Source organism: Heloderma suspectum, chromosome 2, assembly GCF_057233095.1.
Source record: "Heloderma suspectum isolate Gila_16-S chromosome 2, 16-S_ref, whole genome shotgun sequence".
NCBI classification, from domain to species: domain Eukaryota; kingdom Metazoa; phylum Chordata; class Lepidosauria; order Squamata; family Helodermatidae; genus Heloderma; species Heloderma suspectum.
Window position 1 is genome coordinate 344,868,954 of NC_139459.1, and position 14,334 is coordinate 344,883,287.

The 14,334-nt window shown below is 44.9% G+C and overlaps 1 protein-coding gene across 1 annotated transcript in view; it reads left to right on the plus strand.

Annotated features, from left to right (window-relative positions):
- The first annotated feature begins 683 nt into the window (after positions 1 to 683).
- LOC146355328 (killer cell lectin-like receptor subfamily B member 1B allele C) overlaps positions 684 to 14,334 on the plus strand; it is a 33,026-nt gene continuing 19,375 nt past the window's right edge. Inside the window, exons 1-2 of the mRNA XM_084830466.1 lie at positions 684 to 710; positions 3,258 to 3,369. Coding sequence (XP_084686592.1) covers positions 3,285 to 3,369 — 85 coding nt within the window. The 5' untranslated portion in view covers positions 684 to 710; positions 3,258 to 3,284. The remainder of the gene's footprint in view (positions 711 to 3,257; positions 3,370 to 14,334) is intronic.

The window sequence follows — 14,334 nt, forward strand, 5'->3', positions numbered from 1 at the left end:
CTCCAGCTGGCATAGTGTGATTTTATTTTTCCTATTTTTTATGTTGTCTTCAATTTGTGCAAAATTTGGGAGGGTTAGAAAATTGGTCTGCAGAATTCGCCTGACAGGGGAAAAGCTGGTCCACTGCAGAATCTGCAGGCCAGATTCATGAAAATCCGAACTCATTTGGTTCCATTGCGGATTTCTCCAACATCCCCACCTAGAATAAACAAACTACTTATGATGGCCCAATCCATTTACAATGGAACCAGCTCCAGTTCCTGCTCAGCCACATCTCCCCATAACCAGCATCTGGCCTGTGTCTTTGTGCACTCTTATCCTGTGCTGTAACGCCTGGTTCCATTGCCAGCGAGGAGTACATGAAGAGGAGTACGCCTCGGTATTCCTGTTGTTGAAATTGGGTGTGCTGTTGCTGCTGCAGCTGTTCTCTTCAGGGCAGGAAGTACTGTCACTCTGCAATCCATCATCTGGCACAGCCTGAGAGTTTCCTATTTGAACGGTCTTCTTCTCGTAGCATTCTATGATTTTTTTCAGTTATATGGTCATGTAAACTGAGGAAGTCGCGGTCCAATTTTTTGCAGCAGTTCCTTCCTCATGCTGTCGTTGAACCTTGGTTCAAGGAATAAAGCAGCAATGTACTGTATATCCCTCCCCATCAACAGGATGTGTACATTGGCAGAAATCTCCTGTAGAAGAAATTTAGAAAACGGGTGAGGGACTAGAGACTTCTTATAGTTGATTGTAAAAATTATTAGGGGGTGTGTGTGATCTGTTTATATGTTTGTATGTAAACAGTCTTTATATTATGTACAATATTGTATTTTTAAGGTTTTGAATCTTTGTAAACTGCCCAGATAGCTTTGGCTATTGGGAAGTATAGAAATGTAATAAATGAAATGGGTATTTTTGCTGTGGTTAGAAAGTCCAGAACTCCCTCTATAATCTTTAGCCGGGGTAGAACTTGGCCAAGTGTAGCATTCTCTGTGCTAAGTAGGGTTGTGCATTCATCAAAGACCCTTACTATGTCAACCAGGCCCTGCATCAGTACGCACTGATCTGGTTTGACATAGAATGTTGGACACTGATTCTCTAAAACATAATCCTTAACAGCTGCTTTCTGCTCACAGAGCCTCCCCAGCATGTGCAATGTGCTGTTCCACATACAGGACAAATTTGTGTTCTGGAAAACCATGGCTACGTTGGATGGCACATACTGCCTCCATTGAGGTGTAAATGGATTGGGCCATCATAGGAAAATAAGAAAAAGGCCATCATAAGAAAATTTAAGGTGTTGGTTTTAAAGGTCAAAACCAACACCTTAAATTTTCTGGGCCAAATTTAAGGTGTTGGTTTTGACCTTTAAAACCCTATATGGTTCTGGCCGAGCCTATCTCAAGGAGTGCCTCCAGCAGCACCAGCCAGGCTGCTCAACGAGATCAGCCTCAGATGGCCTTCTCTCTGTCCCATCAGCCAGGACAGCTAGGCTAGTGAGGATGAGGGAGAGGGCCTTCTCTGTGGTGGCCCCCACTCTGTGGAACTGCCTCCCTAGGGAACTCCGCCATGCCCCCTCTTTAATGAGCTTCCGCCACACATTAAAAATGTGGTTGTTCAGGCAGGCGTTTGGGGTGGGTTAAGGTACTTTTAGAAATATGATGTTTTAATGTAAAATTTTATTGTTTTAAAACTGTTTGTATTGTTGTACATCGCCCAGAGTGACCGGCCAGATGGGCGATTAAGAAATCAAATAATTAAATAAACAAACGAACAAACAAACAAATAAATTGGATGTTGACATGGAAGAATGACTTTTGCTTTCTTCCTGAAGGACAAAAAGTCCCTAGTTCTTGAGAATCAAGCGGTAACAATGGACTCCTTCACTCCGGGCTTTTATCCTGTGATTGAGATTGCTCCGTCACAGAAGTTTGCAGGGTCTTTACATGATGCCATGACCCTCCAAGGCATCTCCTGCACTAAATGCCCTTTGTTCCGTTTTTAAATAGATCGCAGATAATGAGCTATCAAATTACCCCTGTTGTGTTCTGCTTCAGTTTCCTCCGTGAAAAGAGGGAAAGCGGCAAGAAGAGGAGTGAGATCAATGAAAGATACTGGAAGACTCAGATACGGGGAGAAGAGGGGGGAAGGGGAGGGGGAAAGGGAGCGCATGTAAAGGGAGTCAGTTGTGATCCTGCATTTAAAACAGAAGCAGAAAGCCCCGTTTTAAATGCAGGATTTTAGGCTGCTGTACAGATGCTCAGAAAGACAACTTCCGTCACATATCGCTCTGCCTTTTCTGCTGCCCCCTTCTAACACCAATTATTTGTGTTGTGCTACACCATTTTTTACACTTTGCTATGCTGCGGAAGTGGCTTCTCAAGTGGAACACAGGGCTACTACTGATTTAAGAACATGCAGCATATCAATGCAGTAAATAAATAAACCAAAATCTGTTAAAAAGCAGCAGCAGCAACACCTCAGCAACTTCGGAAGCCACTTTGCACATCTGGAAGTTGCTACGGGGCCCTCTGGTTGTGTCCATAATCAAGAAAGCGTATCTTAGTTCTGAACTCCAGTGCCTGACAAAGAAATTGGTGTTGTTTAAGAGGTTGCTGAACTATTTTTCCGTCAAAAAACTGAAGTTATATAATGGTATAATTCCCTATATTTCCAGGGAGGCAGGCCCAAAACAGCCCAGTGAGGACATGCTCAGTGAGTAACCGCAGAATCCTGGCTGGCTATTAAAAGTGGGGGAAACCAGAAATGCAGAGGGGAGAGGGAATGGAATAGAGTGCCCTGGGAGAGGTCACGGCTGTCTGGATTCCTGAACAGGAGCACTCCACACTGCAACATTTTGTTGCAGGTCTCACTTGTTAAAGCTACTGGCCATGATCTGAAAATACACACAGGTAAAATAAGGTTGTGGGCTTTTTATGTTGGTTTCCTTTTTACTTCAGCAGAATCCCCTTGCACTGAGTTGCCTTTTTACTGCAACAGCATCCCCCTGCCCCACAGCTGCATTGCTATCTACAGTACACCCACAAAGGAGCTCATTTGATTACAGCAATGTTCTTTGACTTTTTTTTCCCCCACCTCTTTTGAGCACAGATAACTATAACCACAACTGTACTTAGGGCAGAAGGATAGTTTTTTAACTACACTCAGATAATGTGGAGGTGATATGTAAGCAAGATAACATGATCAGTAACATTTCCGCAAAACTATGTGGGTGTAAAAAAAAACCCTTTTTGATTTATACATAGACTCACTCCTCAGTGTTTCAGTTCGCCATGGATGCAGCCATAGTCTATGCAGATATAAAGCTAGCAGAAGATACCCTATCCAAAAGAAATGTAGGCTCTGTTCAGCAGCCAGGTAAGTTGAATTTATTTCAGGGCATTCTCCTGAACTTTCTGTCTGTGGGAATAGGGGGCTGAGAAAGATGGCCAGTTTTCTGAAAGATGCTGTTTGATGCCTCTCAGCCTCACTTGGAACAACTTGAGACATACAAAGGACATGGTGGCACAGGATGCAAAGGCCTCTTACCATGTTTCTGAAGGAATGTCCACAAAAGGACTTGCGTAGGTGGAACAAGCAGGTGTTTCTGCATTTCAAGTTTGTCTGTTTCCCCAAAACAAGCTCCTCTTTGAATGTTTCATCAGAAGTGTGGTAATAAGACTTCTTCCATCCTCTCCTCCTGATGCAGAAGAGAAGAGGAACTGCCTGTAGGCATCCTGTAGGCCGTATCAGGCCCACGGTGGCCCTACACATTTTAATCAAGGTGTAGTAGTCAATCTTGCTCACAGATTGACATGTAAAGGAATGGAGCATTACCTCTCCATGTATATTTCATATAATTATTATTGTATTTCTACCTCATGCACATTCTGGAAAAGCAAAGGACCGCTAAGCAATCTGGCTCAAGTATGGGATCTTGCAGGAATCACAGTGGTTCCTCAGCTCTGCTCCCCAGCCAATAACTTGATACTGTTTCAGTGTGTGTCTTTGACTCCTATGAATTTTCTCAGTGACAGGGGTGTCATTAAGGGCACATCTGGGCACGGCCCCCAGATATTTTTTTGAGCTGTACCCCCGATCTTTTGAGCTGTTCTAATTGCTATTTTTATTTTTACATTTTCCCATTGACTTGCATTGGAAAACAGAAACGGCCATAACTTTTTTATTTTGTATGATAAGTACATGACGCTTGGAGACCTGATAGGCCCCATGGAGCTGATTGAACTTGCCCAATTTCAGGCAGTTAGGTCCAGTGGATTTTGTGCTAGTCACAGGTACAGTTTGCTATTTTCAAGAAAATCTGTCAAAGCAAAGAGCTATATATTCTGTGTACTTCCACATCAGTGCATAGAGTTTGGGGATCTGGCAGCCCCTATATAGATGACAGAATCTGCCAAATTTCAGGCAGTTAGGTCAAGTGGCTTTTATGCTAGTCACAGGTAAAATTTGCTATTTTCAAGAAAATCTGTCAAATCAAAGAGCTATATATATATATTTTTGTGCTTCCACATCATGCATGGAATTAACCTGGCAGCCCCTATGAAGCTGACTGAACCTGCCAAATTTCAGACAGCTAGGTCCAGTGGCTTTTGTGCTAGCCATGTGTAAAGTTTCCTTTTCTCAAAGATTAAAACAATAAGTAAAAACTGCCAAGTCACCTAGTAGATTAGAGATCCTAATTAGAAGGTGTTTAAGGTGACTATTATGCAATGAATATGAACTTGAGCACGCTCCAGGAGAGAGCGCAGGAAAGGAAGGCCTGGCGTGCTATGGTCCATGGGGTCACGAAGAGTCGGACACGACTGAACGACTGAACAACAACAACAACAAAGGTGACTATTAGGAGGTCACTATCCTTAATCTCTGGTGTAGGTTTTTTTGGAGGTGCAAAAAACACCTCTCCCCCTACTTTTCTGCTCTTACATGCCCACTGTTGGCAGCTTGCTTGCAATTAAATTTTGAAGAGGGAGAAGGGAGGGAAGAAAGAGCTCCATGTGAAATACTGGTATTCCACACAGCACCTGATTTTACTGCCCCAAACTGGAACCTTTGGCTTCTGCAGAAGTTTAGTAGCTTCAGTACAGCAAAGGATCCAATCAGCCTCCACAAACTTCTTTTGGACTGGGAGTTGGGAGATCCGGGTTCTAGTCCCCACTCGGCCATGGAAGCTCACTGGGTGACTTTGGGCCAGTCACAGACTCTCAGCCCAACCCACCTCACAGGGTTGTTGTTGTGAGGATAAAATGGAGAGGAGGAGTATGTACACCGCCTTGAGTTCCTTGGAGGAAAAAAGGCGGGATATAAATGTAATAAATAAAAATAAAATAATAAATAAATAGCTGTAGGACTCAAATAATCCCAAAGGAAGAGTTAGGACTATGTGGCGTCATGATTGAGAAACTGCTGGGGCTTTTAAATTGGTTCTACAGTTTTAAAAAAGCTAGAAAAAACCCTCAGACACCTCACCTCATAAAGTTCATTTAAGTATGTGCAAGTCTTGCAAACCCTGCACAGCCTCCTACATTCCTCTGAAGTACCACCTCTCTGAAAGGAGCCACTTGGCTTAGGGAATTCTCTCTACCCCCCACCCCCACACACATTTCCAATCACCATTCTTCTTTTCTTCTTCCCTCCCCTATCCTGTTCTTTCTTTCTCTTCTTTATTTCACCCAGAGCATATCTTGGGGAATTCTTAAAGAGAATTCTCTTCAGTGGGCAAGAGAAGTTCTGAACTGTATTTGACTTTATACAAACAGACAAGAGGGTTGGGTTTTCTCCTTCTCACTCAAGACTTTGAGAAAAATGCGTTCACATGATTGCAGAGAAACAAATCTGGGGCTGTTTTGTTTGTCAGTTGCCATTATCCAGCAATAGGAAGGGCCGTAGCTCAGTGGCAGAGCATACGCTTGGCATGCAGAAGGCCCCAGGTTCAGTCCCCAAGGCTAGGAAAGAACCCTGCCTGAAACTCTGGAGAGCTGCTGCTGCCAGTCAATGTCAACAATTCTGTGCTAGATGGACCCAGGGTCTGACGCAGTATAAGGCAGCTTCCTATGTTCCCATGAACAGAAAGCTTTAATAAAAATAGGAGTTTGGGGTTTGTTTTTTTAAGTGGAGGGAAGATAAATACTGCTCATTTATACAATCCTATGTATGTCTACTCAGAAACCCCATTATGTTTAATGAGGCTTACCCTCAGGAAAGTGTGCATAGCATTCCAGCATGAGTTACTTTTGCAGGGAGGTTTGCACCTTGATGCTCTGCATGTATACTCAGAAATAAGACCTGAGTTGTGAGCATGGCAGGCTCAGTACAGTGCCTAAGTAGTGAAAGTCGGTATCTCTCATCAAACTCTAAACCACGCCCCTTTTTCAAAAGTGACAGGTGCCCCGTCCCCTTTGGGAGAGCAGATGTCCCACCCTAGCCGGAAGTCCCACCTTTGGAAGTCCTGCCGGTCAACTCTACCAGCATATACCCCCACCTTTTGGAATACACAGGGGGTGATGATTGGATTACAGCACAGGATGTTTGTAATAGGCTTTGCTTGGCAGCCTTTGTGATTTCTATGCTTATTGCCCTCCTTTTAAGAATACACAGAGAGTGAAGCTTGGTCCCAGCAAACTTAAAGCATGTCCACCTTGAGGGTTGTTGTAACCCTTGTAACCTTTATTTTCTGATTTTTACAAAATACTTAATTTTGTCTACCTTACAGAGTTGTTGCAACCCTTGTGATTCTTACAAAAATGCTTACTTTCCCCACTTCAACTTTACCACTATATCCACCTCCCAGGCACCCATGAACACAGTTGATAGGCTTAAAGCATAGCTACTGGAGTTACTTCATTCAGTATTGTTTACTGAATGAAGCAGGATCTTCTCTATTTTACGTATATATAAAAGCCTGCAAACCCCACCCAACTCTGACTTGCTAATCAGAGTCTCCAAGCACCAGTTGCATTGTTCTACACAGTACAATTTTCCCCTACATATAAATAGATGGGCTGCATGCCGTCTATTTTTATTAATTAAAATGTCACTTTTGTTTCCTATGTACATAACAGCTATTGCAAAATCTTCTGTCTCTCAGGAATTAGGGAACTCCACAATCTCCAGGATCAGATGCTTGGATTACTAAATTTACCATACTGCTAACAGCTAGTTTACAAGCAAAACAGGCAAAGCACATTTAAAATGAGAATTTATTTCAATTTTAGTCTCCCTATCCCAACTCTTGCTAAACAGCACCTCTTGATTCTCCCCCTCCCCTGATTTTTTATTTCATTTTACAAAATCTTAGCGGTGTTTAAAGCATGTCTACCTTGAGGGGCTGTTGTAACCCCTGTGACATTTATTTTTATGGTTTTTACAAAATGCTTAATTTTGTCTTCCTTACCGAGTTGCTGTTTTATTTTTATTTATTTATTTCCTAAATTTATTAATCACCCATCTGGCTGGTCACCCAGCCACTCTGGGCGATGTACAACAAAACAGTTAAAACAATAAAATTCTACATTAAAAACATCATAAAAAATACCCTAACCCACCCTGAATGCCTGCCTGAACAACCACGTTTTTAATGTGTGGCAGAAGCTCATTAAAGAGGGGGCATGGCAGAGTTCCCTAGGGAGGGAGTTCCACAGAGTGGGGGCCACCACAGAGAAGGCCCTCTCGCTCGTCCTCACCAGCCTAGCTGTCCTGGCTGATGGGACAGAGAGAAGGTCATCCAAGGCTGATCTTGTTAAGCGGCCCGTCTGGTGTTGCTGGAGGGGCTCCTTAAGATAGGCTGGGCCGGAACCATATAGGGTTTTAAAGGTCAAAAGAAACACCATGAATTTGGCCCAGAAAACAACTGGTAACCAGTGCAACTCCTTCAGCACTGGAGTGATGTGATCTCACCGGCAGCTGCCTGTAATCAGGCGAGCCGCTGTGTTCTGTACCAGCTGCAGCTTCCGAACTGTCTTCAAGGGTAACCCCCCGTAGAGTGCATTACAGTAGTCTAAATGAGAGGAGACCAAGGCATCTACTACCGATGGGAGCAGATGGTCGGGAAGGTAGGGGCGCAGCCACCGTATCAGATGGAGTTGGTACAGCGCTGTCCGGCTCAAAGCTGACACCTGAGCCTCCATGGACAGCTGGGAGTCTAAAATGACCTCCAGGCTGTGGACCTGGTCTTTCAAGGGCAGCCCCATTCAACACCAGGTCAACATCCCCCAGCCTAGGGATGGACGAAAGTCCCTTACCTGATCCCGAAGCTTGCTTTGCGGTGGGGGGGAGGCGCTCTATCCCTCCCACCGAAATTCTGGCCGGGGGGGAGGCGCCCCGTCCCTCCCCCCCAAAATTCTGGCCAGGGGGGAGGCGCCCCATCCCTCCAGCCGCGAAACCTCCTCTCCTGCTGGGACGCAAATGGCGGCGGCCGTAGCTGCCGCCGTTTGCGTCCCTGCAGTCAGCCGTGATAGGCTACATAAATGTTTATGTAGCCTATCATGGCTGACTTTGAAAAAAAAAAAGCGCGTACACAAATGGCAGCGCCCATGGGTGCCGCCATTTGCGTTCCTTATTTTGGCACGTGTAGTCTACGTAAACATTTACGTAGACTACGGCGAAAAGAAGGGGAATGCAAATAGCGTTCCCCTTATTTTTGCCGTAGTCTACGTAAATGTTTACGTAGACTACATGTGCCAAAATAAGGAATGCAAATGGCGGCACCCATGGGCGCTGCCATTTGCGTACGCGCTTTTTTTTTTCCAAAGTCAGCCGTGATAGGCTACGTAAACATTTACGTAGCCTATCACGGTGTTTTTTAAAAATCTAGTCGTGATAGGCTATGTAAATCTTTACGTAGCCTATCACGTTTGTTTGTTTGTTTGTTTACTTGGAAATGGTGGCGGCAGCGGCGGCCAGTTGGAAGACCGGCCGCCGCCGCCGCGCCACCGCCGGAGCCGCCACTGCCACTGACATTCGAACAAGGTAAGTCCCGTCCCGGGGGGGGCGGGGGGGGCGGACCGTTTCTCCACCAGTTTCAAGGGGCCAAATGCGCTAGCATTCGGCCTCCCTGAGATTCGTGGAGAAATTCTCTGACATCCCTACCCCAACCTCCTCTTGTCTCCCACCAAAAGTACCTCGGTCTTGTCAGAGTTGAGCTTCAGCTTATTCCTCCCCATCCAGCCACTCACCGTCTCCAGACATTTGGACAGGGATTCTACGGCCAACCTTGGTGAAGATTTGAACGAGAGGTAGAGCTGTGTGTCATCCGCATATTGATGACACCGCACCCCAAACCTCCTGATGATAGCCCCCAGAGGCTTCACGTAGATGTTAAATAGCATCGGGGAGAGGATGGAACCCTGTGGCACCCCACAAGTGAGCGGTCAAAGGTCCAAAACCTCCTCTCCCAGTGCTACCCTCTGGTACCTGCCGGAGAGGAAGGACCGGAACCATCGCAATACGGTGTCTCCAATGCCCAACCCCTCCAGGCGGTCCAGGAGGATACTGTGGTCAATGGTAAAAGCTGCTGAGAGGTCGAGGAGAATGAGGAAGGCGCATTCGCCCCTATCCAGAGCCCTCCTCATATCATCCACCAAGGCGACCAAGGTCGTTTCTGTCCCATGCCCAGGCCTGAAGCCCGACTGAAATGGATCTAGATAATCAGCTTCTTGTAAAAGGATTCTTTTGCTTCAGATCTGAAATAATGCAGCTTTTGTTTTTCTGCTTTTTATAAAATGCTTACTTTTTCCCAACGGGAAAATAAAAGGCTGCTGCACTTTGAATAATATAACCCTGATGATCTGCGGGGTAGCTTATACATCTCAAAATGGGAATTAATGATGCAAAGTCACTTTACAGGGGTGAGCATATTTTTGGGGAAACCCTAGCAGAATTTTAAATGTGTCTAGCCACCGCGGCCCCTAAGCTTATAGTAGGTTTTAAATATAAAAACAAGTGCTCTGCAAAAAGAAAAAAAGAAAGAAAGAGGGGTGCTGTTAAGTAAGACTAACACAAAACTCTCTAACAAAAGTGTGTGGGAGGGTAGTAGTTGGATCCTGACAGTTCTATGTAGTCCCTTGCTTGATCTGTGTCTTCTCCATCTCAAAAGTCATGTTAAGGGGTGAGCATAGTTTTGAGGGAAAACTTTAACAGCTTTCTAAATATGTCCAGGGTGATGGGGCAGATTGCAGGTAAGCTTGTAGTAAGTTTTAAGCATAAACACAAGTGTTCTGCAGGGAGAAAGAAAAAAAGGGTGGGGTGCTCCTAGACAGCTTAATATAAAATGCTTTTTTGACTAGGAAACCTCTTTTTCTGTCTCCATAAGGCTTCCCCCCTAGTAGCTCTGTGAAAACTGCAATTATAACTTTTGTGGCAGTACATCTATATAGATGTATGTATTCTCCATAAATGAGCCCTAGTTTTGAAACAGACTCATTGGCTGAAACCTGGTGAAGTCTTGGCACAAATGAAGTTATGGGGAGGAAGATACATTGACAGCTTGTGCATAACAAGGAGGAGGTAGAGGAGAGTTGCACAAAACAAGACATCTGTTTTTATGAAGAGTTGCTGGAGGATGGTAGGATGAGGAGGGATGGCAGCATAGAGGGGAATAAAATTGGTAGGGGGAGACTGTAAGTGCTCAGTGGTGAAAGAAAAACATTCTGCAAATGCTCAGAGGCACTCTATATTTAGGCACTTTATATTTAAGAACATAAGAAGAGCCATGCTGCATCAGACCAAGGTCCATCTAGTCCAGCATTCTGTTCATATAGTGGCCTACCAGATGCCCATTGGAAACCCACAAGCAGGACATGAGTGCAATATAGCACCTTCCCAACCATGTTCCCCTGCAGCTAACATTGGTGAAATGTAAATAAATTCTAGTCATTCTAAATTTGCATGCATGTATATCCTTCAGAAACTTTGCAGGTTTCTTGCCTGGGAGACACTTCTAATGACCTGTGCATTTTCATACAAATTTACCCAAAAAACTATTGGGGAAGGCAAATCACTCCCTTCCCCAAATTGGAGAACTCCCCTTCCACATGAACTGCTGCACCTATCCTTCTGAAACTTTGCTGGTTTCTTACTTAAGTACAACTCTAGGCTGTCTGTAATTTTCAATGGTCCACAAGGAACATAAGGAGAGAAGTATGTCCTCTTTTGGAGACCTCAAAATGTCAAGGCCGCCCTTGCACAAAAACCCTTGTGGCTAGGGATGGCGGAGAAATCCGCCACGGACTCCAATGATGCCAGATCCTTTAGAACCCGGGCCCCTGGAGTCCGCGGCAGAATGGACTGCTCCCCCCCGCCACCCCACGAAGGCCTGTCGGGACGGACCCTACCTGGCGGCGGCCAGTCCGTCATCTTCGTTCTGCAGTCATCCGCTGCCGGGCTGTGGACGCAAATGGCATCCGGCGTAGCGGATGCCATTTGCGTCCCTGCCCTTGGCCATGATAGGCTATGTAAATATTTATGTAGCCTATCTCAGCAAAGAGCAGGGACGCAAATGGCGTCCACTATGCCAGACGCCATTTGCGTGGCAGCAGCCAGAAGTCCGGCTGCAGACGGGCCCAGCCGGCAGCTCCGTGGACTCACCGGGTACTCACAGGAACGGAGCCAGCCAGGGAGGTTTCCGGGGGGAGGGACAAATTGCCTTCCCCCCGCCATGGACCCCTTCAGCGGACGGGTAAGTAGGTTTCGTACACCCCTACTTGTGGCTATCATTCTGAAATTTGGCAGACATGATCTCCTCTGATGGGGCAATGAATCCTGAAATTTTTATCCAATTCTTCCAAGAAATTAAAATGTTATTGGCTGTTCCCTTTAAAGGAAAATCAAAATATAAACCCTGCACCTATTTTTCTGACATTGGGCAGGTATAATCCCCTTCTAGGGGGCTACTATGCCTGAATGATCATCCAGTTCTGACCAAGAGAAAAAGTTACAGGTTTTTAAAAAAATTTCCAATGGTAGTCAACAGGTAGCATAAAGACTCATTTTTCCAAACCTTGACTCAGGTTAGGTGCTGAGCACAAATTGGCCCGAGCAGAAGCCGGATGTTTTCCAAAAAGCTGAATCAGGGTCTGAGTTGAAGTGGGTGGAGGGTCAATGCAGACTTCCTATGTATGTATGTAATCTATACACACACGCAAGCACACCACATGCACACACCACACACACACACATATACATATTAGAGGTGCGCTTAGACACGGATATATATATATATACCCATATATATATGCAAATGTGTGTTATGGGCCTGGGCCTGGATCTTTTAAGAACCTAGCAACGCCCCTGCTCAGTGGTTCAGCTAGGGCTGGACCTTGGGGCTGAGATCCAGGGCCCCACAGCCCAGGTAGCCCCCAAATGACTCCCGAGAGAACAGGAAGTGATGGGAACAGGGGAAAACAGGCCCAGTGTCAGCGCTTGGGCTGGCGTGAGCATACTGGGGCGCACTGGGATGGACACAGGTTGCATCATCCTTTGGTATTTATAGTCACGGGGCAGCCAGCTGCACATGTACATGGTTACAGATGCTCATTTTAAGATTTTGACTTTAAAAATATTTTTGTTATCTACAATAAAATGGTGCTTATTGTGAGGTAAATGTTCTTAGCATCAGGGCAGTAGAAGCAAAGGCCATGTTATTCCTGTGGTTATTATTGTGTTATTGTTTCATTTTATTGTATTATTGTGTTATTATTTCTGAGTATGTACACTTTTGCGTTTTGTATCTTAAAAAAACAAAATGGGTGTTTTTTGTGGGGTGGGGGTTTACTCTAACATATTAGGAACATGTAAACCATAGAATGGTGGGAGTGGGTGAAAGAAGATAATGTTAGTTATGTGCTTTACAATTGTAAAGCTGCGTAAAGCCCCACGCCAGAAAGACCATTAAATCGAGGGTCTAAAATTACTTTGCTGCACCACTGAATTTCCTGCTGAGCTGGAAATTGACCGTAACAACTATTTTAAAGTATACTGTTCTCTCATTGTCTTCCTGTGGGTTTTCAAGCACAATTCAAGGTGCCAGTTATTACTTATACAAGTATAAAGCCCTACATGGTCTGGGACAGATATATCTTTTGGCATGTGTCTTCACCCATATGAATTAATTCCAGTTATTAAGATCTACAAAGAAGGCTTGACTTCAGGTCCTGTCTATTTGGGGTATCAGATTGATGGGAAGGCAGCCTAAAACCATCACCATCTCTCACTCTTTCTGCATTGAACCTCTGGAATTGTTTTCCAGATGAAATTCCCCTGAGTCAGGGTACTTCCAGATGATGTTTTTATCACATCACCCCCTGCCTCATTCACAGAATTTTATGGGCAGTTCAGACATTGTTGAGCATCTCTACACCAGCCTAAAATCCTGCATTTAAAAAGGGGCTTTCTGCCTCCATTTTAAATGCAGGTTCATGAAGGACTCCCTTTTTACACGTGCTTCCTTCCACCTCCTCTTTCCCCCCTTATCTGAGTTTTCCATATCTTTATTTGGTCTAGCTCCTCTTATTGAGGGTTTTCCTCTTTTCACAGACGGAACTCAAACAGAACTCAAATGCTGTACTTTGATAGCTCATCAGATATCTCTGATCTTTTAAAAAAGGGAATAAAGGTCGTTTAGTGCAGGAAACACCCTGGAGGTTAGCGACATCATCTAAAGGATCCACAAACTTCCATGAGTAACCAATCTCAATAGCAGGATAAAAGCTCCATGTGAAGAAGCCCATTGTCTTCCATTCATAACCTACCCGTGTTTTCCCACCATTTCTTACAACTTTTTTCGTACCATGGAAAATCCGTTATAAGAAAAAAGATGGAACAGCTACTCAGGGCCTCCTGAGCAGTAGTGCAAGGAGCTCTCCATCTGGGAGCACTGACAGTCTCTGCCTGCTTTTAGGAGATGTGTGAAAACTTTTCTCTTTTGGTTAGCATGTGGCTTATGAGCTGGTTTGTAGCTTGCTGTTGAGTAGTTTTGTTTTTCTTGATGCTGCTGCTGTGGTTTCACTGAGTTTGGTTTTATGCACTTTCCTGTACATTGCTTTGAAAATTCTCTGGAAAGGTGTGTCAGAAGGAAAGACGTTTCTGTTATTATTAACGTGCAACCCTATGCTTACCGAAGAAGCACTCCGATGTTGGAGTGTTCCAAAAATCCAACGCTCTGCTGTCAGATGCCTGGCAGAACAGAAGGAGCACGGAAGGAAGCAATCTTCGCCTCTCCGTTCTCTTTTCGGTTGCTTTTCTCACTAGATGCGCTTTGGAACTGTGGGGAAAGGATTGGAGCTGGGAGGCTTCAGAATTCTACAAATTGTCAGGACCTCCTCTCCTCTC